General features: G+C 44.5%; 1 protein-coding gene across 2 annotated transcripts; it reads left to right on the top strand.

Annotated features, from left to right (window-relative positions):
• Window positions 1-318: 318 nt before the first annotated feature.
• On the top strand, window positions 319-26986 carry RGN (regucalcin). 2 transcript variants are annotated; one of them, XM_007529632.3, is made up of 6 exons: window positions 319-510; window positions 5809-5991; window positions 12064-12279; window positions 16787-16918; window positions 17993-18147; window positions 26094-26986. In XM_007529632.3, exons 1-6 carry the CDS (start codon window positions 348-350, stop codon window positions 26142-26144), a joined length of 900 nt encoding a protein of 299 aa, XP_007529694.1. In that variant the 5' UTR covers window positions 319-347; the 3' UTR covers window positions 26145-26986. The 2 variants fall into 2 exon arrangements, with proteins under 2 accessions (XP_007529694.1, XP_060038467.1); XM_060182484.1 differs by lacking the exon at window positions 26094-26986 and adding an exon at window positions 19254-19491.

Here is a 26986-nt window from a genome sequence, read left to right as displayed (position 1 = left end):
AAAACAAAACTAAGTAGGTGGGGTGGGGCTGAAATAGCTTAAGTGGATAGTGTTGCCGTGTGTGGGACACGGGTTCGAGCCTGGCCTCCACAGTTTTGAAGAAAGCTTTGGGTGCTGTGGTCGGTCTCTCTCTCTCTCTCTCTCTCTCTCTTTCCCTCTCTCTCTGAAAACAAACAACATCAACAAAGCACCTTAATCTGCCTTGGGATCTGACCAGGTTCTTGTGCCAGCCATGTTGGCACAAGATGTTGGGTGCCTTTTGTTCTTGGCCATGACAATTGCTGCTCTCTCCGTTTCCTTCAGTGACTCACCCCGCCGCTGCCACCACCACCACCACCACCATCACCATGTCTTCCATTAAGATCGAGTGTGTTCTGCCAGAGAACTGCCGGTGCGGAGAGTCTCCTGTGTGGGAGGCAGCGACCAACTCTCTGCTCTTTGTAGACATCCCAGCAAGGAAGGTTGGCCGCTGGGATTCGCTCAGCAAGCGAGTGCAGTACGTGACTGTGGGTAAGGTCAGCGGGTCTGCCCACATAGGAGACCTATCTCGAGAGAGGGGCAAACACAGTGTCACGTTATTCCCCCCTCCCCACTGGCTGGTTCAAATGTACTGAAGATGTCTTGAAACTTATTTTCTTGTTTATTTGTTTATTATTAATGAGAGAGGGGGTGGGGGAGAGAGAAGCAGAGCATCACTTTAGCACATGCAGTGCCAGGAATCAAACTCAGGACCTCATGTGTGAGAGTCTAACGCCTTATCCACTATGCCATCTGCTGGGCCTCTCCATTAAAACTGTTGGACCATCATGTACTCTGGGTTCTCCCACTTCGACTGGGGAGTAAAGTCTGGGTCATCAATACTTCCCTGGTTAGGGGTAACAAAAATTCTTGATTTTGTCTGAAGAAGATACTGTAGGGACTTCTCTCAGCACTTCCGGATGTCAGCCTTAGCTGTTGGAGACCTAGTTCATGATACTGCAAAACTTGTGTGCCTTGGGTCAGGCTGACTTGTTTTTTTATCTCATTTTTTAATTTTGGTGTCCATTCTTCAGATCATTTTATGGGGGGGGTCTTAATGGTTTATACATACAGTTGTTGGTACCTAGATACCTAGATACAGTCTCTCATGCTGAATTGTTTCTTGGTCAGAAAACGAAACAAAACATAGGCAGTGATAGAAAAGAATCACAGTGGGAGTCGGGCGGTAGCACAGTGGGTTAAGCACACGTGGCACGAAGCTTAAGGATCCCGGTTCAAGCCCCCGGCTCCCCACCCGCAGGGGAGTTGCTTCACAGGCAGTGAAGCAGGTCTGCGGGTGTCTATCTTTTTTTTAAATTTTTTATTTATAAAAAGGAAACATTGACTAAACTATAGGATAAGTGGGGTACAACTCCACACAATTCCCACCACCAGAACTCCGTATCCCATCCCTTCCCCTGCTAGCTGTCCTATTCTTTAACCCTCTGGGAGTATGGACCCAAGGTCATTGTGGGATGCAGAAGGTGCAAGGTCTGGCTTCTGTAATTGCTTCCCTGCTGAACATGGGCATTGACAAGTGGATCCATACTCCCAGCCTGTCTCTCTCTTCCCCTAGTGGGGCAGGGCTCTGGGGAATCAGAGCTCCAGGACACATTGGTGGGGTCGTCTGTCCAGGGAAGTCTGGTCGGCATCATACTAGGATCTGGAACCTGGCGGTTGAAAAGAGAGTTAACAAGGTGTCTATCTTTCTCTCCCCCCTCTGTCTTCCCCTCCTCTCTCCATTTCTCTCTGTCCTAACAACGACATCAGTAACAACAATAATAATAACTACAACAATAATTTAAAAAACAAGGGCCACAAAAGGGAAAATAAATAAATATTTAAAAATTTAAAAAAGGAAAAAAAAAGAATCACAGTGAGTTTCAAATGCATTCAAGTGTGGTGATGTTTATAGCCTGGTGACTTTACGCGGGTCCTTGCACTTTGCGCCACCTGCGCTTAACCTGAGGCACTACCGCCCGACTCCCATATTTTTCTTTTTTAAAGTATTTTATTTATTTATTATTGGACAGAGACAGAGATAAATTGAGAGGGTGACTTTCAGAAGCGGCTCCCATCTTCTGTGGTGTAGGGTTCGGACTTGATTAGCAAAGAGAAAGACATTTCTTGTTTTTATTCTTGGGTTCCTGCCATGAGACAAAAACCAGGAATTCTTGGGTTCTCCTGTCCACTCTCTCTACCCAGAACCGAGAACTTCAGACATTTTTAAAATATGAGATAAACTTTTTTTTTTTCTCTTCAAGATTATCACTGGGACTTGGTACCTGCACTAGGAATCCACTGCTCCTGTGGCCATTTTTTCTTTCTCTCTTACTTCCCTTTTTTTTTTTTTTTTTGGACAGAAAGAAATTGAGAGGGGAAGGGAAGATAGAGAGGGAGAGAGAAAGATAGATACCTGCAGACGTGCTTCACCACTTGTGAAGCGACCCCTTGGCAGATGGGGAGGCCAGGGGGTCTAACCGGGATCCCTTCACGGGTCCTTGCACTTTGTGCAATGTGCTCTTAACCTGGTGTGCCACCGCGCGGGCCCCCAGAGAACAATTTTTCCATACTCCCTGAAGGTATGGCTGAAGATGAAATGACTGAGCATACTCAAGTCGGGATGAAGGAAGAGGCCGGCCTACCCCATGCTGGCTGTCACAGCACACTCACTCTGGGGGTGGGGGGTCTACTCGTACCCCTAACCTGCAAACCCCATCTGAAACTATATAGAGGGCCTGTGGGGTCAGCAGCAGCTTAGAAAGGTAACAGAGGGTGTCTTTGGAGATGGTGCAGTGGATAAAACTTTGGACTCTCAAGCGTAAGGTCCTGAGTTGATCCCCGGCATCAAATATGCCGGAGTGATGCTCTGGTTCTCTCACTCTCTTTTTTTACTCTCTCTCTTTTTTTCTCTCTCTAATAAATAAATACACAAATAAATCTTTGGGGGGAGAGTTGGAAGGGGGGCAATGGCACACCTGGTCGAGCGCTCACATTACAGTGTGCAAGGACCTGGGTTCAAGTCCTCAGTTTCCACTTGCAGGGGGGAAGCTTCACAAGCAATGAAACTGAGCTGCAGGTGTCTCTCTTTCTCTCTCCCCTTTCTCTCCTCCTCCTCTCTCAATTTCTCTCTGTCTTTATCCAAAATAAATAAAAGTATGAGGTGGGGAAGAGGAACAGGGTTCTCAAATCCACACCCTGGGACCCCCAGTGAGAATGTGACCCTTTTAATAGGGTTCTCAAGTCCACATTCCCTGGGACCCTCAATGGTTTGACTCAACATCTGAGAGGGCTTTTGGTTAAGAGCTGTTCTCAGAGCACCCAATCAAATAAGTGATTAGGAAATTTTTGCAAAATAAATTCTGTTTGCTGTGACTGCTCACAACAGCCTTCATTCTCTCTAACCTAAAGAAGAAATTGGGGCTGGGTCATGGTGCACCCGGTAGAGTACACACATTACCCAGGTTCCAGTCCTCAGTCCCCATCTTTAGGTAGAAAAGCTTCATGAGCTGTGGGGCAGTGCTGCAGGTGTCTTTCTCTCTCCCTCTCTATCTCATTCTCTATCAAAAGAAAAAATGGTGGTGAGGGGAAGGAATAGCTACCAGGAATGGTGTAGTCCTCTTGCAAACACTGAGCTCCAGCAATAACCCTGATGGCAAATTAATTAATTAATTAATCAAAAAAGGAAAATACATTTTTCATTGTTAAAAAATATTTATTCCCTTTTGTTGCCCTTGTTGTTTTTATCATTGTGGTTATTATTGTTGTTGTTACTGATGTTGTCACTGTTGGATAAGACAGAGAGAAATTGAGAGGGGAGGGGAGGGAAAGACAGAGAGTGGGAGAGAAAGATAGATACCTACAGACCTACTTCACTTGTGAAGCAACTCCCCTGCAGATGGGGAGTCGGGGGCTCAAACTGGGATCCTTACGCCAGTCTTTGCACTTTGCGCCACCTGCGCTTAACCTGATGCACTACCGCCCGACTCCCATATTTTTCTTTTTAAAAGTATCTTATTTATTTATTATTGGACAGAGACAGAGAGAAATTGAGGGGGAAGGAGTAGATAGAGAGAGAGATAGACACCTACAACACTGTTTCACCACTCGTAAAGCTTTCTTCCTTCAGGTAAGGGCTAGGAGCTTGAACCTGGGTCCTTGTGCACTGTAATGTGTGCGCTTAACCAGGTGTGCCACCACCTGGCCCCCTAAAAATACATTTTCTATACACGGAAAGCTACTGAACCCAGATAGCCTAAAGATACAAAACATACTAATCTACTAAAGGCTTGTGGCTGTTTTCTTAAGGAATCTACATTTGTGACTATTGGTTATTTTTATCTTGCTTACTTTCAGAAGAGATTCATGAAGCAGTCTCCATTAAAAAAAATGGAAGGGCAGGGGTAGATAGTATAATGGTTATGCGAAGAGACTCTAATGTCTGAGGCTCTGAAGTCCCAGGTTCAATCTTTTGCGCCACTGTAAACCAAAGCTGATCAGTGCTTTGGTTAAAAAAAGGGGGGCTGGGCGGTAGCAGAGTAGGTTAAGCACACATGGGGCAAAGCGCAAGGGCCCGCTCAATGATCCCAGTTCAAGCCTCCATCTCCCCACCTGGGGGGGGTCACTTCACAAGTGGTGAAGCAGGTCTGCAGGTGTCTATCTTTCTTTTCTTTTTTAAAAGTATTTTAAAATATTTATTTAGTTATTCCCTTTTGTTGCCCTTGTTATTTTATTGTTGTCGTTGTTGGATAGGACAGGGAGAAATGGAGAGAGGAGGGGAAGACAGAGAGGGGGAGAGAAAGATAGACACCTGCAGACCTGCTTCATCGCCTGTGAAGCGACTCCCCTGCAGGCAGGGAGCCGGGGCTTGAACCGGGATCCTTATGCCGGTCCTTGTGCTTCGCGCCACGTGCGCTTAACCTGCTGCGCTACCGTCCAACTCCCAGGTGTCTGTCTTTCTCTCCTCCTCTCTGTCTCCCCGCCTCTCTCGTTTTCTCTCTGTCCTATCCAGCAACAACAGGCACAAGGGCACCAAACCCCAGTGATAACCCTGGAGGCAAAAACAACAACAACAACAACAACAACATGGAAAATAGGGGATCCCCCCATACAATGCAAGGAGGGAAGTTGGAGAAATGCTACAGAACCTACTTGCAAGAAGAATTTTTGTCTCTGGATTTTCTGGAAGTCGAGCCAATTGAGTTTCACTTGCCCTGTGACCTCTGCTCTGTTAGCCATCCTCCACCGCTCGCTACCTTTTTGGGATCCCTCCTCTGATGGGTCCTTGCTCCAAAATATGGAGGCTGCTGTGCTCTGACATTTTTGTCTCCCACACTAGACTGAGGGCCCTCAGAAGAGCTGAACTGTGTTCACTTTTTCTACCCTATACTCAACGCGCTCACGCGCGCGCACACACACAGAGAAACACATGCGCGCTCACATAAATGCTTTGGGAATAGACTTGTTGTTGTTTTGTTTTGCTAACAGGGTTATCACTGAGGTTCAGTGCTTGCACAGCTTCACTTTCCCAGTAGTCATTTTTGTCCTTTTTCTTTTTTTCTTTCTTTCTTTCTTTCTGACAGAGGATGAGAGATAGGAAGAAGGAGAAATGCCTGTAGCCCTGCTCCACTGCTTGTGAAGCTTCTTCCCCACCTCACACTGGTGGGGGCTATGGGCTCAAACCTAGGTTCATGCTCGTGGTAACATGTGCGCTCTAGCTGGTGCATTACTGCCCCTGGAATACACTCACTTATATATGTGTGCTGTGCTCTGCTGCTTTTGCCTCTGCAGATGCCCCGGTCAGCTCTGTGGCCATTCGCAAGTCTGGAGGCTATGTTGCCACGATTGGAACCAAGTTTTGTGCTTTGAACTGGGACAATCATTCAACAGCCATCTTGGCCACAGTAGACACAGATAAGAAGAACAATCGATTCAATGATGGGAAGGTGGATCCTGCTGGGAGATACTTTGCAGGTATGGTCTATCTGCAATACCTTCTTTCTTTCTTTCTTTCTTTCTTTCTTTCTTTCTTTCTTTCTTTCTTTCTTATTAGTTTTACAATAGAAACAGAGGGACAGAGTGAGTTAAAGAGACCATAGCACTGAACTTTCCTCCAGTGTGCTGGGAGCTGGGTTCGAACCTGGGCCCCACACATGGCAAAGCAATGCACTACCCAAGGGAGCTATTTCACCATCCCTTGACCTACTTTCTTTTTTTAAAAAAAAATTTATTTATTAAGATTTTATGGGGGCCAGGTGGTGGCACACCTGGTTAAGCACACACATTATAGTGCACAAGGACCCAGGTTCAAGCCCCTGGTCCCCACATGTAGGGGGAAAGCTTCATGAGTGGTGAAGCAGGGCTGCAGGTGTCTCTCTGTCTCTTTCCCTCTCTATCTACCCCTCCCCCTCTCAATTTTTATCTGTCTCTATCCAATAATAAATAAATTAAATTTTTTTTACTTATTGGGGCCGGGTGGTGGCCCACCTGGTTGAGCGCACACATTCCAGTGTGCAAGGACCCGGGTTCGAGCCCCTGCCCCTACCTGCAAGGGTAAAGCTTTATAAGTGGTGAAACATTGTTGCAGGTGTCTCTCTGTCTCTCTTCCTCTCTGTTACCCCCTTCCTTCTTGATTTCTGGCTGTCTCTATCAAATCAAATAAATATAATTTTTTTAATTTTACTTTTTTGTAATGAGAAAGTTAGGAGGAGAGAGAGAGAGAGAGAGAGAGAACCAGACATCACTCTGATACATGGGCTGCTGGGGATTGAACTTGGGGCCTCATGCTTGAAAGTCCAGTGCTTTATCCATTGTGCCACCTACCCACCACTGTATTTATTTATTGAGGAGAGAGAGAGAGAGAGAGAGAGAGAGAATGAGAACCAGATATCACGCTGGTACATATGCTGCTGGGTACTGAACTCAGAACCTCATGGCTGAGAGTCCAGTGCTTTATCCATAGCTCCACCTACCGGACTGCCATCCTGCTTCCTATTAGTTGCTATTAGAATGTGTTCCCCACCTGTGTAGCACTCACTCACTCTTCTGTCTAAAGCTGAGGAGGCAGTCTGTCCATTTGACCCACTCTCCAAGTATTTGGAATGTTAATTAGAGCCAGACTCAAGCACATGCAAGTAGGTGAGGAGTGGGGGGAGGTGTCGGGTCATAAACAGCTTCATGGGGTTGCATTCCTGAACCTCAGAACTGATGTGCTTGCTCCCAAGTGGCGAGGGTTAGATTCCTTCTGAAAGGTGCAAGCATTGTCTTATAAGGCATCTAGTGCATTCAAGGACTCTGCATTACTTTCTCTTTCTTTTCCTTTTTCCTTTTTTTTTTTCTTGCCTCCAGGATTATCGCTGGGGCTTGATGCTGGCACTATACACCCACTGTCGCTGGTGGCCATTTTTTCTATTTTTTTTTAATTGGATAAGATAGAGAGAAACTGAGAGAGGAGGGGGGAAATAGAGAGGGAGAAAGAAAGATAGACACACCGGGAGTCAGGTGGTAGCGCAGCGGGTTAAGCGCACATGACACGAAGTGCAAGGACCAGCATAAGGATCCCGGTTCAAGCCCCCGGCTCCCCACCTGCAGGGGAGTCGCTTCACAGGCGGTGAAGGAGGTCTGCAAGTGTCTATCTTTCTCTCCCCCTCTCTGTCTTCACCTCCTCTCTCCATTTCTCTCTGTCCTATCTAATAGCGACGACATCAATAACAACAACAATAACCACAATAAAAAACAAGGGCAACAAAAGGGAAAATAAATACATGAAGCGTCCCCCTTGCAGGTGGGGAGCCGGGATCTTGAACCCGGATCCTTGCACGAGTCCTTGTACTTAGTACTATGTGCGCATAAATGAGCCCATCATCACCTGGCCCCTCTACATTTCTTTCTTAAACCAAAAAAAAAAAAAAAAAAAAGAGAGAGAAAGAAAGACAGATCTATTTCTTAACGAAAGAGAAAACCTGGTTGAGCACATATGTTACAATGCTCAAGGACCTGGGTTCAAGGTCCTGCAAGGAAAAAGCTTCACAAGCAGGGAAGCGATACTGCAGAGATCTCTCTCCCCCTCCCTCCCCTCTCCCTCTTTTCCTCTCAACTTCTCTCTGTCTCTATCCAATAAATAAAGTCTTTAAAACATTTTTAATTAATTTATTTTCCTCTTTGTTGCCCTTGTTGTTTTTATCATTGTGGTGGTTATAATTATTGTTGTTATTTTTAAAAAATATTTATTTATGCCCTTTTGTTGCCCTTGTTGTTTTATTGTTGTAGTTATTATTGTTGTCATTACTGATATTGTCGTTGTTAGATAGGACAGAGAGAAATGGAGAGAGGAGGGGAAGACAGAGAGGGAGAGAGAAAGATAGACACCTGCAGACCTGCTTCACCGTCTGTGAAGCGACTCCCCTGCAGGTAGGGAGCCGGGGGCTCGAACCGGGATCCTTATGCCGGTCCTTGCACTTTGCACCACCTGCGCTTAACCTGCTGCGCTACCACCCGAGCCCCTTATTGTTGTTACTGATGTTTTGCCAGATAGGACAGAGAGAAATGGAGAGAGGAGGGGAAGACAGAGACCGGGAGAGAAAGATAGACACATGCAGACCTGCTTCACCGCTTGTGAAGCGACCCCCCCCCCCTCCGCCGGGCGCTCGAACCGAGATTCTTACACTAGTCCTCAGGAATTGCGCGACGTGAGCTTAACCCGATGCGCTACAGCCCAACCCCTAATAAAATATTTAAAAAGAGAGTTCAGGGGGAAGTCGAGTGGTAGTGCAGCGGGTTAAGCGCACATGGCACTAAGCGCAAGGACTGGTGTAAGGATCCCGGTTCAAGCCCCCATCTCCCCACCTGCAAGGGAGTCGCTTCACAGGCAGTGAAGCAGGTCTGCAGGTGTCTGTCTTTCTCTTCCCCTCTCTGACTTCTCCTCTCTCCATTTCTCTGTCCTATGCAACAGCAATGACATCAATAACAACAACAATAACTACAACAATAAAGCAAGGGCAACAAAAGGGAAAATAAATAAATAAGCAGCGGGTTAAGCGCACATGGCTCAAAGCAGAAGGACCAGTGTAAGGATCCTGGTTCAAGCACCCAGCTCCCCACCTCCAGGGGGCTGCTTCACTAAGCAGGTCTGCAGATGTCTGTCTTTCTCTCCTCCTGTCTTCCCCTCCTCTCTTGATTTCTCTCTGTCCTAACCAACAACAACAATAATAACAGCCACAACAAGGGCAACAAAGATGGAGAAAATAGCCTCCAGGAGCAGTGGATTCGTAGTGCTGGCACCGAGTACCAGTGATAACCCTGGAAACAGAGAGAGAGAGAGAGAGAGAGAGAGAGAGAAAGAGAGAGGAGAGAGTTCGATACCTTATCCACAATAACACATCCCAACCCACAGTGCTGAGGCTCGAACCTAGGCTCCTGCACATTTGCCCAGGTGAGTCATGTGGTCTCCTGGTCCTGTGTTTCTTTACTGCTAAGGACTGAACCAGGGCCTGAGACCTATGAAGCATGAGCTGGACCACTGAGCCTCTCCACTCACCCTTATCCTCACAGTTCCAGAGAGAAAGAAAGAAAGAAAGAAAGAAAGAAAGAAAGAAAGACCTCTAACAACCCAAGAGATGGCACGGTGGACAAAGTATTGGATTCGCAAGCATGAGGTCCTGGATTTGGTCCCCAGCATTGCATGTGTCAGAGTGATGCTCTGGTTCTTTCTTTCTCCCCCCCAATAAATAAATAAATCTTAAAGGGGGAGGGGCCATGTGGTGACACACCAAGTTAAGTGCACACTTAAGGTACAAGGAACTGGGTTCGAGCACCTGCTTCCCACCTGCAGGGGCTAAGCTTCATACGTGGTGAAGTAGGTCTTCAGGTGTCTCTCTTTCTCTTTCCCTCTCTCTTTCCCCCTCCTCTCTCAATTTCTCTCAGTCCGATCAAAGAAATAAAATATATAAAGGCAAAAAATGGCCACCAGGAGTAGTGGATTTGTAGCGCCAGCACCAAGCCCCAGCAGTAACCCTGGTGGCAATAGCAAAGAAGTCCGTAATCAAGCCCCAGCATCACACGGGAGGGAGAACTTGCATTTACTCTCTAACGTTGCATTTAAAAAAGAAAACAAAAATAGTCAGGCGGTAGCGCAGCGGGTTAAGCGCACATTGCGCAAAGCGCAAGGACCAGCATAAGGATCCCAATTTGAGCCCTCAGCTCCCCACTTGCAGGGGAGTCGCTTCACAGGTCGTGAAGCAGGTCTGCAGGTGTCTATCTTTCTCTCCCCCTCTCTGTCTTCCCCTCCTCTCTCCATTTCTCTCTGCCCTATCCAACAATGACGACATCAATAACAACAACAATAATTACAATATAACAAGGGCAACAAAAGAGAATAAGTAAATAAATATTTTTTAAAAATCAAAGACAATCAGATGGGCTGGGTGGTGGATCACCTGGAAGAGTGCACACAGTACCGTGCTTGCTTGAGGATCCAGGTTTGAGCCCAGCTCACTTACATAGGTGGGAAGCTTCAGGAGTCATGGAGTGGTACTGTGGGCTCTCCCTGTCCCTCTCCCTCTCTATCTATCTCTGTCTCTCACCCTATATCTTTAAAAAAACTGAAAAGGTGGGCAGGAGTAGATAGCATAATGTTTATGCGAAGAGACTTTTATGCCTGTGGCTCTAAAGTCCCAGGTTCCATCCCCCACACCACCATAAGCCAGATGAGCAGTGCTTTGGTAAATAAAATAAAAAGTAAAAAATTGGGGCCGGGTGATGGTGCACCTGGTTGAGTGCACATGTTACAATGAGCAAGGACCTGGGTTCGAGCCCCCAGTCCCCACCTGCTGGGGGAAAGCTTCACAAGTGGTGAAGCAGTGCTGCAGGTGTCTCTCTGTCTCTCACCCTCTCTGTCCCTCCCTCCCCTCTCGATTTCTGACTGTCTCTATCCAATCAATCAATAAAGATAATAAAAATTTTTTTAAGTAAAAAACTAAGTGATCACCAGGAGGGGGTTGGAGAGTGGAGCACCGGGTTAAGTACACATAGTACGAAGTACAAGGATCCCAGTTCAAACCCCCGGCTCCCCACCTGCAGGGGGTTAGCTTCAGAAGTGGTGAAGCAGGTCTGCAGGTGTCTATCTTTCTTTCCCTCTCTCTATCTACCCTCCCCTCTCAATTTCTCTCTGTCTTGTCTGATTTAAAAAAAAGTCTTCCAGAAACAGTAGATTTGTAGTGCCAGCACTGAACCACATCAACTGGAGGCAGGGAAAAAAGTTACCAGGAGCAATAGAGTCATGCAATCATTGAGCCCCAGCAATAATCCTGGTGGTCAAGGAGAGAGGAGAGAGAGAGAGCGAGAGAGAAAAGTAAGGAAGAAAAATAGGAGTTGTAAGTGGTAGAGAAAATCTTTGATGTCTCATAAATGAAACAAATAAAACATATACAGGGGTCCAGCTAACAGCTCATTTGAATAGTATGCTGCTTTGCCATGCACACAGTGCAGGTTCAATCCCAGCCGCCACCACATTGAAGGAAGCTTCAATGTTGTGGTCTTAGTTCTCCCCCCTTTTTCTGCCTCTATAAAGAAAACATATACAAGATTCAGCTTGGGATTCTATAAGAATCTCTCTGATTTAAGCACAGGTAAATATCCTTGGTAAGAAAGGTAGTTTATATACCCGTTACAGATTACACTTTGAATCTTGTTAAACAGTATGAAATTACAAAGTAAAAAAAAATGTTATTTTAGGGAGCCGGGCGGTAGCACAGCGGGTTAAGCGCAAATGGCGCAAAGCCCAAGGACTGGCGTAAGGCTCCTGGTTCGAGTCCCCAGGGAGTCGCTTCACAGGCGGTGAAACAGGTCTGCAGGTGTCTGTCTTTCTCTTCCCCTCCTCTCTCCATTTCTCTCTCTCCTATCCAACAACAACAACAATAATAACTACAACAATAAAACAAGGGCAACAAAGGGAAATAAATATTTAAAAAATGTTATTTTAAAGATGGTGTAATGTACAGGATTGCACAATAGGAGGCAGGGATGAGCTCTTTGCTTTGGCTTCCGCAGGAACCATGGCCGAAGAAACGGCTCCTGCAGTTCTAGAGCGGCACCAAGGCGCCCTGTATTCCCTCTTTCCCAACCACCATGTGGAAAAGTACTTCGACCAGGTGGATATCTCCAACGGTTTGGATTGGTCCCTGGACCACAAGATTTTCTATTACATTGACAGCCTGTCCTACTCGGTGGATGCCTTTGACTATGACCTGCAGACAGGGAAGATCGGTATGTACTTGTTCCTCGTTTTCCCGAATGCTGCTGAGATTTATAGGTGGAGATTACTATCAGGTTGACTCTGGAGACTTCAACCCATAGGAAACGTTCTTTACTTAAGCTGGGGAGAGCACGCAGCGGTAGCACACAGAACTTGCACGGGTTCAATTCTGGCACCAGCAATAGCCAGAGCTAAATACTGACTTTGTCAACACACCACACCACATACACACACACACACACACACACACACACACACACACACACGGAAAGGGAGAGGGAGAGGGATAGAGGGAGAGGGAGAGGGATAGAGGGAGAGGGAGAGAAAGTGAGAGAACTTAATGTGCATAGATCCTTAATCCTTTTTCTTGCCACTATTACTAGGAACAAGTTTACTATTAAATCCACCCAGAGCTGGGGAAATAGCATTAACAGTCATACAAAAAAAAAAAAAAGAGAGAGAGAGAGAGAGAGACTCTCCTGCCTGAGGCACCAAGATCCCAGATTCAATCTCTAGTACCACCAGAAGCCAGAGTTGAACAGTGCTCTGGTCTCTGTCTCTCTCTCATTAAAATAAATAAAGTATTTTTTTAAATAATAAATTGACTCTGTGTGGCCTGGAAGGTAGCACAGTAGATAAACTGTTGAATTCTCAGGCATGCGTTCCAGAGTTCTGTCCTTAGTATTGCATGTGTCAGAGTGATGTTCTGGTTCTCACTCATTAATTAATTAATTAATTAATTTAAAAAAACACAAATGGTTGTGGTACCATGGATAAAGTGTTGGACTCTCAAGCATGAGGTTTTTAGTTTGATCCCTGGTATTGACTATATATATATATATATATATATATATATATATATATATATATTAAGAAATCTAGGAAAATTATTTATTTATTATTGGATAGAAACAGAGAAATTGAGAAGAGTGGGGAAGATAGAGAGGAAAGAGACAGAGGGCAGGATAGATAGCATAATGGTTATGCAAAGAAACTCTCATGCCTGAGATTCCAAAATCCCAGGTTAAATACCCTGCACCACTATAAATCAGAGCTGAGAAGTTCTCTGATAGAAAAAAAAAAGTGGTCTGGGAGGTAGCACAATGGATAAAGCATTGGACTCTCAAGCATGAGGTCCCGAGTTCAATCCCCAGCAGCACATGTACCAGAATGATGCCTGATTCTTTCTCTTCCTATCTTTCTCATTAATAAATAAATAAATAAATTTTTTTTTTAAAAAAAGAGAAAGATACCTGCGGCCCTGCTTCACCACTTGTGAAGCTTTCCCCCTGCAGGTGGGGATCGTGGGCTTGAACCTGGGTCCTTGCACACTGAAATGTGTACACTTAACCAAGTGCACCACCGCCTGGCTCCCTGGCTCTCTTTCTTTAAAAAAAAAATTATTTTTAATGGCTTGTGTTCTTTTTTATTTATTATATTTATTCATGAGAAATGACAGGAAAGAGAGCGAGAACCAGAAATCACTCTGGTACATTTGCTTCTGGGGAATTGAACTCGTGACCTTATGCTTGAGAGTCCAATGCCTTCTCCACTGTGCCACCTCCCAGAACACAATGGCTTGTGTTCTTTCAGGAGGTGACTAAAGGAAAAAAAATATACAGCAGAATGGGATAAGAGGACTAGAAGAGGCCAGCAAGATAGCTCATTTGGATATGACGCTGCTTTGCCGTGAGCACAACCCAGGTTCTAGCCTGGTCCCCGCTGCGTTGAAAGAAGCTTTGTTGCTGTGAGATCTCTCTCTCTCCCTCTCTCTCTCTCTCTCTCTCTCTTTCTCTCTGACTCTATCTAAAATAAATATGAAACTAAATGAATCTTTACCAAAAAGGACAGGAATGTGGAGTTTGGGCTTGACATAACTCTATTAATGGGCTCTGAATGAGACCTAGATAGAATCTAGAAGGGAATAAATGAGAAAAGAACATTTCAAACTTTCTCATAAAAGGTGCTGGCAAACGCTAGAAGAAGAATAAAAGGTGCTGAGCCACAAAGGAAAAATCAATAATAGAAATGACTCATGGGAAAAGAAGAAGACCCTTGTGAAGATTTAACTGTGGACAAAATGTTCATTATACAGGTTTTCCTTGAAATATGAAGTGCAGGGATCAGTCCGTGGCTCACCTGGTTGAGTGCCTGTTAGCATGCACAGGGCTCCCCATCTGCAGTGGGGGAAGCTTCACAAGCGGTGAAGTAGGTCTGCAGGTGTCTCTTTCTCTGTCCCTCTCTATCTCCCCCTCCTTATTCATTTTCTCTCTGTCCCATCAAATAAAATAGAAAAGAAGTGTAAGGGGGGGAGGAGGAGGGAGGTCGGGCGGTAGCTCAGTGGATTAAGCGCACGTGGCATGAAGCGCAAGGACCAGCTTAAGTATCCTGGTTCGAGCCCCTGGCTCCCCACCTGCAGGGGAGTCGCTTCACAGGCGGTGAAGCAGGTCTGCAGGTGTCTGTCTTTCTCTCCCCCTCTCTGTCTTCCCCTCCTCTCTCCATTTCTCTCTGTCCTATCTAACAATGACGACATCAACAACAACAGTAATAACTACAACAACAATAAAAAACAACAAGGGCAACAAAAGGGAAAATAAATAAAATAAAATAAACAGGGAAAAAATGGTCTCTGACAGCAGCGGATTCGTTATGCAGGTACTGAGCCCCCACAATAACCCTGGTGGCAATAAAGAGAGAGACAGAGACAGAGATGCCACAGAACCAAAGTTTCTGTCAATGAGATGGGGACTGAGTTCAAACCTGGGTCTCACACATGACAAAGCAGGTATTCTACCCATGTGGGCTATTTCGCCAGCACATAGCACTTTTTTTTTCTTTTTAATTTTCCCTTTTGGTGTCATTGCTCTTGGATAGGACAGAGAGAAATGGAGAGAGGAGGGGAAGACAGAGAGGGGGAGAGAAAGCTAGACACCTGCAGACCTGCTTCACCACTTGTGAAGCGACGCCCCTGCAGGCGGGGAGCCGGGGGCTCAAACCCGGATCTTTACGCAGGTCCTAGCGCTTTGCGCCACGTGCACTTAACCCACTGCGCCACCACCGGACTCCCAGCACTTTTTTTTTTAAATGACTGATTTTACCCATTTCTTACTGGCACATTTTTTAAAGTTTTTTTTTTTTAAATTGGGGAATTGGTGTTTTACGCTTGACAGTAAATACAATAGTTTGTATATGCATAACACTTTTCCACATAACAATACAACCCCTACTGGGTCCTCTGACTGGCTTTTTTTTCCCCTCCAGTGTTATTGCTGGGGCTTGGTGCCTGCACTATGAATTTACCGCTCCTGGAGTCCAGTTTTCCCATTTTGTTGCCCTTCTTGCTACCCTTGTTGTTGTCATTATTATTATTGTTGTCATTGTTGTTGTTGTTACTGGATAGGACAGAGAGAAACAGAGAGAGGAAGGGAGACAGAGAGGGGGAGAGAAAGACAGAAACCTGCAGACCTGCTTCACTGGCTGTGAAGGGTCCCCCCCGCAGGTGGGGGGCAGGGGGCTCAAACCGGGATCTTTATGACAGTCCCTGCGCTTTGTGCCCTGTGCACTTAACTCGCTGCGCTTCCGCCCACCTCCCTATATCACTCTTTTTTTATATATTTATTTTTCCCTTTTGTTGCCCTTGTTTTTTATTGTTGTTGTAGTTATTGATGTCATTGTTGTTGGATAGGACAGAGAGAAATGGAGAGAGGAGGGGAAGACAGAGAGGGAGAGAGAAATACACACCTGCAGACCTGCTTCACCGCCTGTGAAGTGACTCCTCTGCAGGTGGGGAGCCCGGAGCTCGAACCAGGATCCTTACGCCGGTCCTTACCCCTTGTACAACATGCGCTTAACCCACTGCACTACCGCCCGACTCCCTGTATCAATCTTTCTATATGAAAAGTTATCCCAGGACAGTGAAGGCCCAGAGATGACAACACACACACTCATGTCCTATCCAACAACAGTGACATCAATAACAACAACAATAAAAAGGGCAACAAAAGAGAATAGATAAATAAATAAATATTTTTAAAAAAGAGAGAAAGAGTGATACAATGAGGGGGAGACAGCATAATGGTTCTGCAAAAAAAAAAATATTTTCCTGCCTGAGGCTCTGAGGTCCCAGGTTCAATCCCCAACACTACCATAAGTCACAGATGAACAGTGCTCTGGTCTTTCTCTCTGTATCCTTCTCTCTGTATCACTCTCATTAAAATAAATGAACAGTGGTCTGGGAGGTGGTGCAGTGGCTAAGGAACTAGACTCTCAAGCATGAGGTCCTGAGTTTAATCCCTGGCAGCACATGTACCAGAGTGATGTCTGGATTTTTCTCTCTCTCCTCCTATCTTTCTTACTAATAAATAAAATCTTTAAAAATAAATAAATAACATATTTTTAAAAGAGTGAGACAGAGAGGCCAAGAGAAAGAGATCATAGGACAGCGCACTGTCCAAGTGAGCTATTTTGCCAAGTGTGTGTGTGTGTGTGTGTGTGTGTGTGTGTGTATTTTCAACTTAGCCAACCGCAGAAGTGTCTACAAGCTGGAGAAAGAAGAACAAATTCCAGACGGGATGTGTATTGATGTGGAGGGCAAGCTCTGGGTGGCCTGCTACAATGGAGGCAGAGTGATTCGTCTGGATCCCGAGACAGGTAAGGTTCCCAGGAGAACGGAAACGTCATGCCGGGCCTGGAGAGCAGCAGCCCCTTGGAGCTGAAGACATTCGCTTACTAGTCAAAGACATAGTCCCAAAATGATAGTTAAAAGTTCTTTTGCTCAGACGTTAAGCCTCTCTGGTCAAAATCAATTTTTAGGGGTCTGGGTAGACAGCATAATGGTTCTGCAAAAGACTCTTGTACCTGAGACTCCAAGATCCCAGGTTCAATTCCTAACACCATCCATAAGCCAAAGCTGAGTAGTGTTTTCTCTCTCTCACTGTCTCATTCATTATATGTTATCTCTCTCATTAAAATAATATATTTAAAAAAATTTTATTATCTTTATTTATTTATTGGATAGAGATAGCCAGAAATTGAGAGGAAGGAGGAGAAGAGAGGGAGAGGGACAGAGAGACACCTGCAGCCCTGCTTCACCACTCGTGAAGCTTTCCCCCTGCAGGTAGGGACCAGGGCTTGAACCTGGGTTCTTGTGCATTGTAACATATGCACTCAATCAATTTGCCACCACACTGGCTCTGAAATAAAATATTTATTTATTTATTTATTTTTGCCTCCAGGGTTATTGCTAGGACTCAGTGCCTGCCCTACGAATCCACTGCTCCTGGATTTTTTCCCTTTTGTTGCCCTTGTTGTTTATCGATGTTGTAGTAGTTGTTATTATTATTGCTGTCATTGTTGTTGGCTAGGACAGAGAAAAGTGGAGAGAGGAGGGGAAGACAGAGAGGAGGAGAGAAACATAGACACCTGCAGACCCACTTCACCGCTTGTGAAGCGAACCCCTGAAGGTGGGGAGCAGGGGACTTGATCTGGATCCTTACACGGGTCCTTGCACTTTGAGCCATGTGTGCTTAACCTGCTGCCCCTCCCCAATAAAATATTTTTAAAGACCAATTACCAGAGAAGGTACATCCACTATGCTGGAAGTCCAACCTCCATTATTTTCTTTGCACTTGCCTATTATTCCATAAGAGTTTCCAAATGTTGCAGCTGGTTGGAACTTTTACTATCAATAGAACTAACTGTGAAATAAAATGTCTGGTGACTTAGGAAAACGGCTCCAAACGGTGAAGTTGCCCGTTGAAAACACAACATCATGCTGCTTTGGAGGGAAAGATTATTCGGAAATGTTTGTGACCACTGCTCAGGATGGACTGACCTCTGAGTGCGTAATGAAGCAGCCTGAAGCTGGTGGGATTTTCAAGGTAATCTGGCCGTTTCTTTAATTTTGAGAATGGAGGTGGGAGAACCTTAGTTAAGTAACTAGGGGGTTAGTGCTTTTCTTTCTTTCCTTTTTTTTTCTTTAGTCTTTTTATTTTATTTTATTTTATTTTATTTTTGTTAATGATATTTATTAATGAGAGAGACAGAAGGAGAGAGAAAGAAAGAGAACCAGAGTATCACTCTAGTACAGGTACTGCCGGGGATTGAACTCTGGGCCCCATGCTTGGGAGTTCAATGATTTATTCACTGTCCTTCCTTCAAGACCAAAGGAACTAATGCTTTTTATACTTCTAAATAAATGATTCTGTTTTGTACTTGTAAGCATTTTTTTGAGAGAGAGAGAGAGAGAAAGAGAGAGAAGAAATACCAGAGCATCTCTTTGGCACATGTAATTCCGGGGATCAAACTCAGGGCCACATGCTTGAGAGTCCAGTGCTTTATTCACTGTGCTACCTCCTAGGCCACTCTATTTTGCATTTAAGTTCACCATGCTAGACTGTAAAACACTTTATTTAGACGTTCTAGACTATAAGTGACTGGAAATCCAGAACAATATGTCTAGCCCTCTTCAGACAACACCTAACAGTTCAATAACTATACAACAAGAATTGTACAGTGGGCGGGGGAGACAGCATAATGGTTATGCAAACAGACTCTCATGCCTGAGGCTCCTAAGTCCCAGGTTCAATCCCCCGCACCACCATAAGCCTGAGCTGAGCAGTGCTCTGGTGTTTCTCTCCTCTCTCTTCTCTCTCTCTCCATCTCTCTCTAAAAAACAATTAAAAAAATAAAAAGAATTGTACAACACTGTGAATATCCTCCATCCCAAAGAAAGAAAATCCTGACAGTCCCCAGTCACCTAATCATGCTCTTCAGGAATGGGAATTCCTCTGCCTGTATTGGAGAGAGGCAGACAAAAAGCTAGCCTTTCCATTTCATTTTGTGGTGAAGACAACTGCTCTTATAGAACAGATGCTGTGCCTGCAGGGGGTCCTGGGGTTGCAAATTTTCATAGTAAATTTAGACCCCGTGGAACCACGTGTCAACCCGATTTTGCCTACTTAGTGTTTCGCTTCTGCCTTGACAGGTTTGAAATGAAAGTCATCCACGGTAATAACAGATGTCGAGTGTCATCACTTGCTAAATGCAGCCAGAGCAGAACTGTTGCTCTCCACTTTACTCCTTCCCGCCCCATCCCCATCTCCCCCCAAAAAAAATTATTGTGAGGGTCAGGGAGACAGCATGATGGTTCTGCAAAAGACTTTCATGCTGGGAGTCGGGCAGTAGCACAGCAGGTTAAGTGCACATGGCGCAAAGCGCAAGAACCAATGTAAGGATATCGGTTAGAGCCCTTGGCTCCCCACCTGCAGGGGAGTCGCTTCACAGGCGGTGAAGCAGGTCTGCAGGTGTCTCCCCCTCTCTGACTTCCCCTCCTCTCTCCATTACTCTCTATCCTATCCAACAACGAAGACAGACAACAATAATAACTACAACAATAAAACAACAAGGGCAACAAAAAGGGAATAAATAAATAAATAAATATTTATATATAAAAAAAAGACTTTCATGCCCGAGGCTGAGGTCAAAGGTTCAATTCCTAGCACCCCCATCAGCCAGAGCCGGGTAGTGAGTGCTCTGGTAAAAACCACCACCATCACCAACAATAATAATAACAATAAATCAGCTTTATAATCTCTCAATTTAAAACCATGTGATTCTTGGAACAATTCCATTTCAACTTCAACTATACAACCTTGTAGGATTTCATTCTTCCCTTCCTCCCTCCCTTTCTTTTTTTTTTCCTTTTCCTTTTTTTTTTTTTTTGTTCTGCTTCCAGGCTTATTGCTCAGTGCCTGCACTATGAATCCACTGCTCCTAGAAGCTACTTGTTGTTTATCATTGTTGTTGGGTAGGACAGAGAGAAATCGAGAGAGGAGGAGAAGACAGATGGGGTGGGGGAATAGACACCTGCAGACCTGCTTCACTGCCTGTGAAACAACCTCCTCTGCAGGCGGGGAGCCAAAGGCTCTACCCGGGATTCTCAACTCTGGTCATTGTGTTTCGTGCCATGTGTGCTTAACCCGCTGCGCTACCGCCCAGCCCCCATTTTGTTTGTTTGTTTTGCCTCCAGAGTTATCACTGGGGCTCAGTGCCTGCACTACGAATCCACTGCTCCTGGTGGCCATCTTTTCTCCATTGTTGTTGTTGCTGCTGTGTGGGAGAGAACAGAGAGAAATTGAGAGAGAGAGAAAGGAGAGAAAGATACCTGCAGACCTGCTTCACCACTTGTGAAGTGACCCCCCCTGCAGGTGGGGAGCAAGAGACTAGAACTGGGATCCTTATGCCAGTCCCTGAGCTTCACACCATGTGTGCTTAACCCAGTGTGCTACCGCTGGCCCCCTGTTTTGTTTTGTTTTGTTTTGTTTTGTTTTGTTTTACCAACACACTGCTCAGTTTATGGTGGTGTTTGAACCTGGGACATCCAAGCCTCAGACAAAAAAAAAATTCTCTTCACAGAACTATTATGCCATCTCCACAGCCCTAGTATCTTATTTATAGTTTTAGCTCTTGGCCTAATCAGTTTTGTTGAACATGGGACTTCGGAGCCTCAGACATGAGAGTCTCTTTGCAGAGCCATTATGCTGTCTCCCCCTCCCTTGAATCTGTTTTAAATCTTCCGTGAATTGACTCTGTTGGAGAGATAGGAAACAATCTAGGAAGTAAAGCATTTGCTGCCAGCAAACTGTCAGGAGCCTCCTGAGGGGGAGGTGGAGTGTCAGGCCATCCTTGCTATGCCATCTCCTCATGGTGAAAATAAAACAAAGGGATTCTCACTGGAGACCAGAGTTTTGTTTCTGATTGCAGTCCTGAGCCTGGGAGGAAGTTTGGGTTAGCTGGCACGTTGCTCCAGCCATACGCCTGTGGATGAGATTCTGGATCTCAATGAAAGTGTTTAGGAAACCCATCCTGCTGATCAGCTACTTCTTTGTACTTCTTCTGGCAACTCAACCTGACTTTTGTTTGGCTTGTAGTGTGGTCACCTTCCATGCCCATTTGAGAACTATAGCAAAGTCACCCCCCCACCCGTGTCTTTTCCTCAGGGATACATAATCCCATCTCTTGAAGTCATTCCTCATAGCTCTTATTTTCCATGGCTTAATAATTCCTTTAATATGGGAGTCAGGCTGTAGCACAACAGGCTAAATGCAAGGACTGGCATAAGGATCCCGGTTCGAGCCCCCGGCTCCCCACCTGCAGGGGAGTCGCTTCACAAGCGGTGAAGCAGGTCTGCAGGTGTCTGTCTTTCCCCCTCTCTGTATTCCCCCTCCTCTCTCCATTTCTCTCTGTCCTATCCAACAACGACGACAACAATAACTAAAACAACAAGGGCAACAAAAGGGAATAAATAGATATTTAATAAAAATAATAATTCCTTTAATATTAAATTTTTTTTTGCCTCCAGAGTTATTCACTGGGGCTCTGTGCCTGCACAGCAAATCCACTGCTCCTGGAGGCCATTTTTCCCCACTCCCCCCCTCATTTTGTTGCCCTTGTGGTTGTCATTATTATTGTTGTCACTGCTGTTGTTGCTGTTGGATAGGACAGATAGAAATGGAGAGAGGGGGAGTTGGGCGGTAGCGCAGCTGGTTAAGCACACATAGACTTTATGTGTCTGGTTTCCCTTACTGTCCACAAATCTAATGGACACTTTTAAAAAAATTGATGCACTGCCTATATTCCTTTTGAAGATTATTAATCTTTTTTTTTTCTCCAGGCTTATCGCTGGGACTCAGTGTCGGCCCAATGAATCCACTGCTCCTGGCAGTGATTTCTTCCCGTTTTTATTGGATAGGACAGAGAGAAATTGAGAGAGGAGGAGGTGATAGAGAGGGAGAGACAAAGATAGATACTTGCAGACCTGCTTCCCCTGCAGGTAGGGAGCGGGGGCTCAAACCGGCATCCTTGTGGCTTAGTACTATTTGTTTTCAACGAGGTACACTGCTGCCTGGCCCGGCCCCTAAATTTATTTATTTATTTTATTTATTTATCTATTTATTTATTTGCCTCCAGGGTTATTGCTGAGGCTCGGTGCTTACACTATGAATCCACTGCTCCTGGAGGCTATTTTTCCCCTTTTTTTATTTGCCCTTGTTTATTGTTGTTGTTGTTATTGTTGTTATGGCTGTTGTTGTTGGATAGGACAGGGAGAAATGGAGAGAGGAGGAGAAGGCAGAGAGGGTGAGGAGAAAGACACACCTGCAGACCTGCTTTACTGCTTGGGAAGCGACTACCCTGCAGGTGGGGAGCCAGGGCTCGAACAGGGATCCTTACGCCGGTCCTTGTGCTTTGCACCATGTACACTTAACCCACTGCGCTACCACCCGGGCCCCCTGAATTTATTTTTGATGATCCTCAGTCATATGAGTCCTCCCCGCCCCTACTGTGGCCAAATACTTGGTGTTTATTCGTGTGTGTGTGTGTGTGTGTGTGTGTGTGTGTATGTGTAGACAAAGACAGAAAAAGAAGAGAGAGGGGGAAAGAGAGAGAGACAGAAAGGAACCACAGCACCAAAGCTTCTTTCAGTGTAGTGAAGCCAGGTTAGAACTAGGGATCGAGCAGAGAGCTGGGCAGTAGGGCAGCGGGTTAAGCACAGATGGCAAGTTAAGCGCAAGGACCGGCACACTATTCAAGTAAGCTTATTTTGCAGGCCCAGCTGCTCATGTTATTCCTGAGCTTCTTCAGGGCTGACTCTTGTGTTCTGAGTGGTGATTGCCCCTCCCTCCCAATTTTGGATTCTATTTTTATGTCTCTAGAGAGTGCCTTGAATTCATGAATCACAAGAGTATTAAATGGTGCAGACTTCACTGTAACTGCCCTGGAAGTAGACAGCATCTGCTGAGGGCTAATTTGTTAAGAGGTCAAGTGATGATCTCGTGGGACTTGGAGTCAATTGCCATCCCTCCTCGCTGATTGGTTTCTTTCTGAAATCCTGCTGGGACCAAAGCTTTTCTGTTTTCTGCAAGGAGCCTTTTCTGTTTTCCAAAGGCCTGGAGTCATGGTGAAGTAGAGCTGCAGCCATCTCTTTTTCTCTCCCTCCCTGTTGTCCCACTCCCTCTCGATGTCTCTCTGTGTCTATCTGATAAATACATTTTTAAAATCTTTTAATTTTTTTCCCCAGTGATTGAAGATTGTTTTTATAGTGGTCCAGTAGGTGGCGCAGTGGGTAAAGAACTGAGTTCTCAAAAATCAATCCCCAGCAGTACATGTACCAGAGTGCTGTCTGGTTTTTCTTTCTTTCTTTTTTTAAGATTTTATTTATTTATGAGAAAGATAGGAGGAGAGAGAAAGAACCAGATGTCACTATGGCACATGTGCTGCCGGGGATCGAACTTGGGACCTCATGCTTGAGCGTCCAAAGCTTTACCACTGGGCCACTCTTTTTTTTTAATATTTATTTATTTATTCCCTTTTGTTGCCCTTGTTGTTTAACATTGTTGTAGTTATTACTGATGTCGTTGTTGTTGGATAGGACAGAGAGAAATGGAGAGAGGCGGGGAAGACAGAGAGAGGGAGAGAAAGACACCTGCAGACCTGCTTCACCACCTATGAGGCGACTCCCCTGCAGATGGGGAGCCGGGGGCTCAAACCAGGATCCTTACTGCGGTCCATTTGCTTTGCACCACATGCGCTTAACCCACTGTGCTACCGCCCAACTCCCAAGAAAATGTCTCCCTTCCTCTCAATTTCTCTCTGCCTCTATTCAATAATAAATAAATAAAAAAGAAAACCAGAGGTACATTCCTCTGGTAATATATATCTTTAACATCAACAGAAAAGTTTTCTCAATATTTATTTATTTCTTCCCTTTTGTTGCCCTTGTTGTTTTATTGTTGTTGATGTTGTCGTTGTTGTATAGAACAGAGAGAAATGGAGAGGGGAGGGGAAGACAGAGAGGGAGAGAGAAAGATAGACACCTGCAGACCTGTTTCACCGCCTGTGAAGCTACTCCCCTGCAGGTGGGGGACCAGGGATTCAAACCGGTCTCCTTACTCCAGTCCTTATACTTTGGGCCACCTGCACTTAACCCACTGCGCTACCGCCCAACTCCCAATTTTTTTTTTTTATAAAACGATCAGATTTCAGGTCTTTCTTTTTCTCTGTCTCTCTTGTTTTTTTTCCTTTATTGAGGGATTAATGTTTTACATTCAACAATAAATACAATAGTTTGGACATGCATAACATTTCTCAGTTTTCTTTTTTAAGACATAATTTTATCCTATCTAACAACAACGACATCAATAATGACTACAACAATAAAAAACAGCAAGGGCAACAAAAGGGAATAAATAAATAATATTTTTAAAAGATATAATTTTATATTTTATTTTAATACTATTTACCACTTCATGATTGTACATGTGCAATGCTTACAATTTCTTATTTTAAATATTATATTTGTGGAGTCCCAATCCACTAAGTCTTACAAGTGCAAAAATTAAGCACAATATTAAAATTCTCAGCACTTAGTGAAATTTAGTGATAATATTTGAATTGAAGATAACTTCAGTTTAATAATTTACATAGACTCACAAATTCTCATAAAAATTAAATAAAAGCTATCATTATTTGAAAAATGAGGCATTGAATAGTAAGCAATTATGGAAAGTAAGGATAATAGCATGCTTTGACTTATCAATTCCACATATTAAATATTATTAGAATCTTCCCCCAAAAAATTAGTTGTAAATTTAATTACTTGTCATTACAAAAGCATGTATGATTACTCTAATTGTAAATACACAGATCCAATGTTTGTTTTCTTACGGTTTTCCAAGTATGTTGTTTTGATAGTAGTATATTGCTTTAAATATTTGTTTTGATAGTATTATTTTTTCAGTACATAATTACAGAGACCATTCTCAATTATTTTTCACTATTAGAACTGTAGTAATTTCATTGTTAAAAAATGTATTCCATGGGAGTTCGGCGGTAGCTCAGTGGCTTAGGCGCAGGTGGCGCAAAGTGCAAGAACCAGCGTAAGGATCCCGGTTCAAGCCCCCGGCTCCCCACCTGCAGGGGCATCGCTTCACAGGCGGTGAAGCAGGTCTGCAGGTGTCTATCTTTCTCTCCCCCTCTCTGTCTTCCCCTCCTCTCTCCATTTCTCTCTGTCCTATCTAACAATGATGACTTCAATAACAACAACAACAATAACTACAACAATAAAAAACAAGGGCAACAAAAGGGAATAAAGAAAATTTTTTTTAAAAAATATTAGTGAGCAATATTGTTGATTTCAATTTGCAGGCTATAGATTATTTAGATAGGCCTCCATGTGTTATTGTCACTAATTGACTCACACAACCATGGCAATAGAGGTCGCTTCACAGGAAGTGAAGCCGGTCTGCAGGTGTCTATCTTTCTCTCCCCCTCTCGGTCTTCCCCTCCTCTCTCCATTTCTCTCTATCACTGTGTTATCTCCTGGACCACCTGTAAATAGTTTCTTTTTTTTCTTTTTCTTTCTTTTATTTATTATTGGACACACAGAGAGAGAAATTGAGAGGGGAGAAGGAGCTAGAGAGTGAGACAGACACCTGCAGACCTGCTTTGCCACTCAGGAAGCTTTTCCCCTGCAGGTGGGGAGCAGGGGCTTACACCCAGGTCCTTACACACTGTAATGTGTGTGCTTAACCAGGTGCGCCACCACGCAGCCCCTTCACCTGTAAATAGTTTCTAACTGGATTATTATCTACATGAATAATTTGAATTGGGACATAAATACCAGATAAGTGATTCCTTTACATGATCAGAAAGAAAAGAAGGATAATCAGTGGCCAAATATATTATTATGAATCATACAAATGCTCTCAAAGTGAGTGACCTGTAAGTGAATTCCCTTTAATCACAATTTCTCTTTTCTCTTTAACAGATAACGGGCTTGGGGGTCAAAGGGATTCCTCCCTACCCCTATGCAGGGTGAGTGAGGGGTCTTCTGTTCTACTGGAGGAACTTCTGGAAGCAACTCGAAAATTCTGGAGCTGACATTTTAATGTAGTTACCAAGTAATGAAGCAAAGATATTTTTAGCAGAGTTAGCTTTTTATCTCCATTTTTAGTAGAGCATTTTGAACAAAGGGTGGCAGGTGGTTTGATTACACACTTCTGTAAAATAATGGAAATGATTCTTCAGTCGTCAATCAGTGTCTTGAGTCTTTGCAAACCGCTGGCAGAGGAAGTCTAGGGAAGGGAGCATAGATGCTTACTATTCTCCACCCTAATCTTCTTATATCTAGAGCTTAAAAGGGAATAAACCGGGAGTTGGGCGGTAGCACAGCAGGTTAAGCGCACATGGCACAAAGCGCAAGGACTGGCACAAAGATCCCTGTTTGAGCCCCCTGGCTCCCCACCTGCAGGGGAGTCGCTTCACAAGCGGTAAAGCAGGTCTACAGGTGTCTGTCTTTCTCTCCCCCTCTTTGTCTTCCCCTCCTCTCTCCATTTCTCTCTGTCCTATCCAACAACGACAACATCAATAACTACAACAATAAAACAACAAGGGCAACAAAAGGGAATAAATAAATAAATAATTTTTTTAGAAAAAAAAAAAAAGGAATAAACCAGGGCTGGCAAAACAGCTTGCTTGCTTGGACAATGAGCTGATATGTCATGTGTGCGACCCAAGTCCTAGGACTCCCACCACATTGAAGGAAGCTGTGTTCTCTCTCTCTCTCTCTCCCTTTCTCCCTGCCTCTCTGTCTCTACCTATAATAATCATAAAAGAAAAATGAAGATTTATCTTAAAGTAAAAATAAATTGTAACTGATAA

The sequence above is a fragment of the Erinaceus europaeus genome, chromosome X, assembly GCF_950295315.1.
Source record: "Erinaceus europaeus chromosome X, mEriEur2.1, whole genome shotgun sequence".
Classification (NCBI taxonomy): domain Eukaryota; kingdom Metazoa; phylum Chordata; class Mammalia; order Eulipotyphla; family Erinaceidae; genus Erinaceus; species Erinaceus europaeus.
This window is presented reverse-complemented; position numbering and strand designations above follow the sequence as displayed.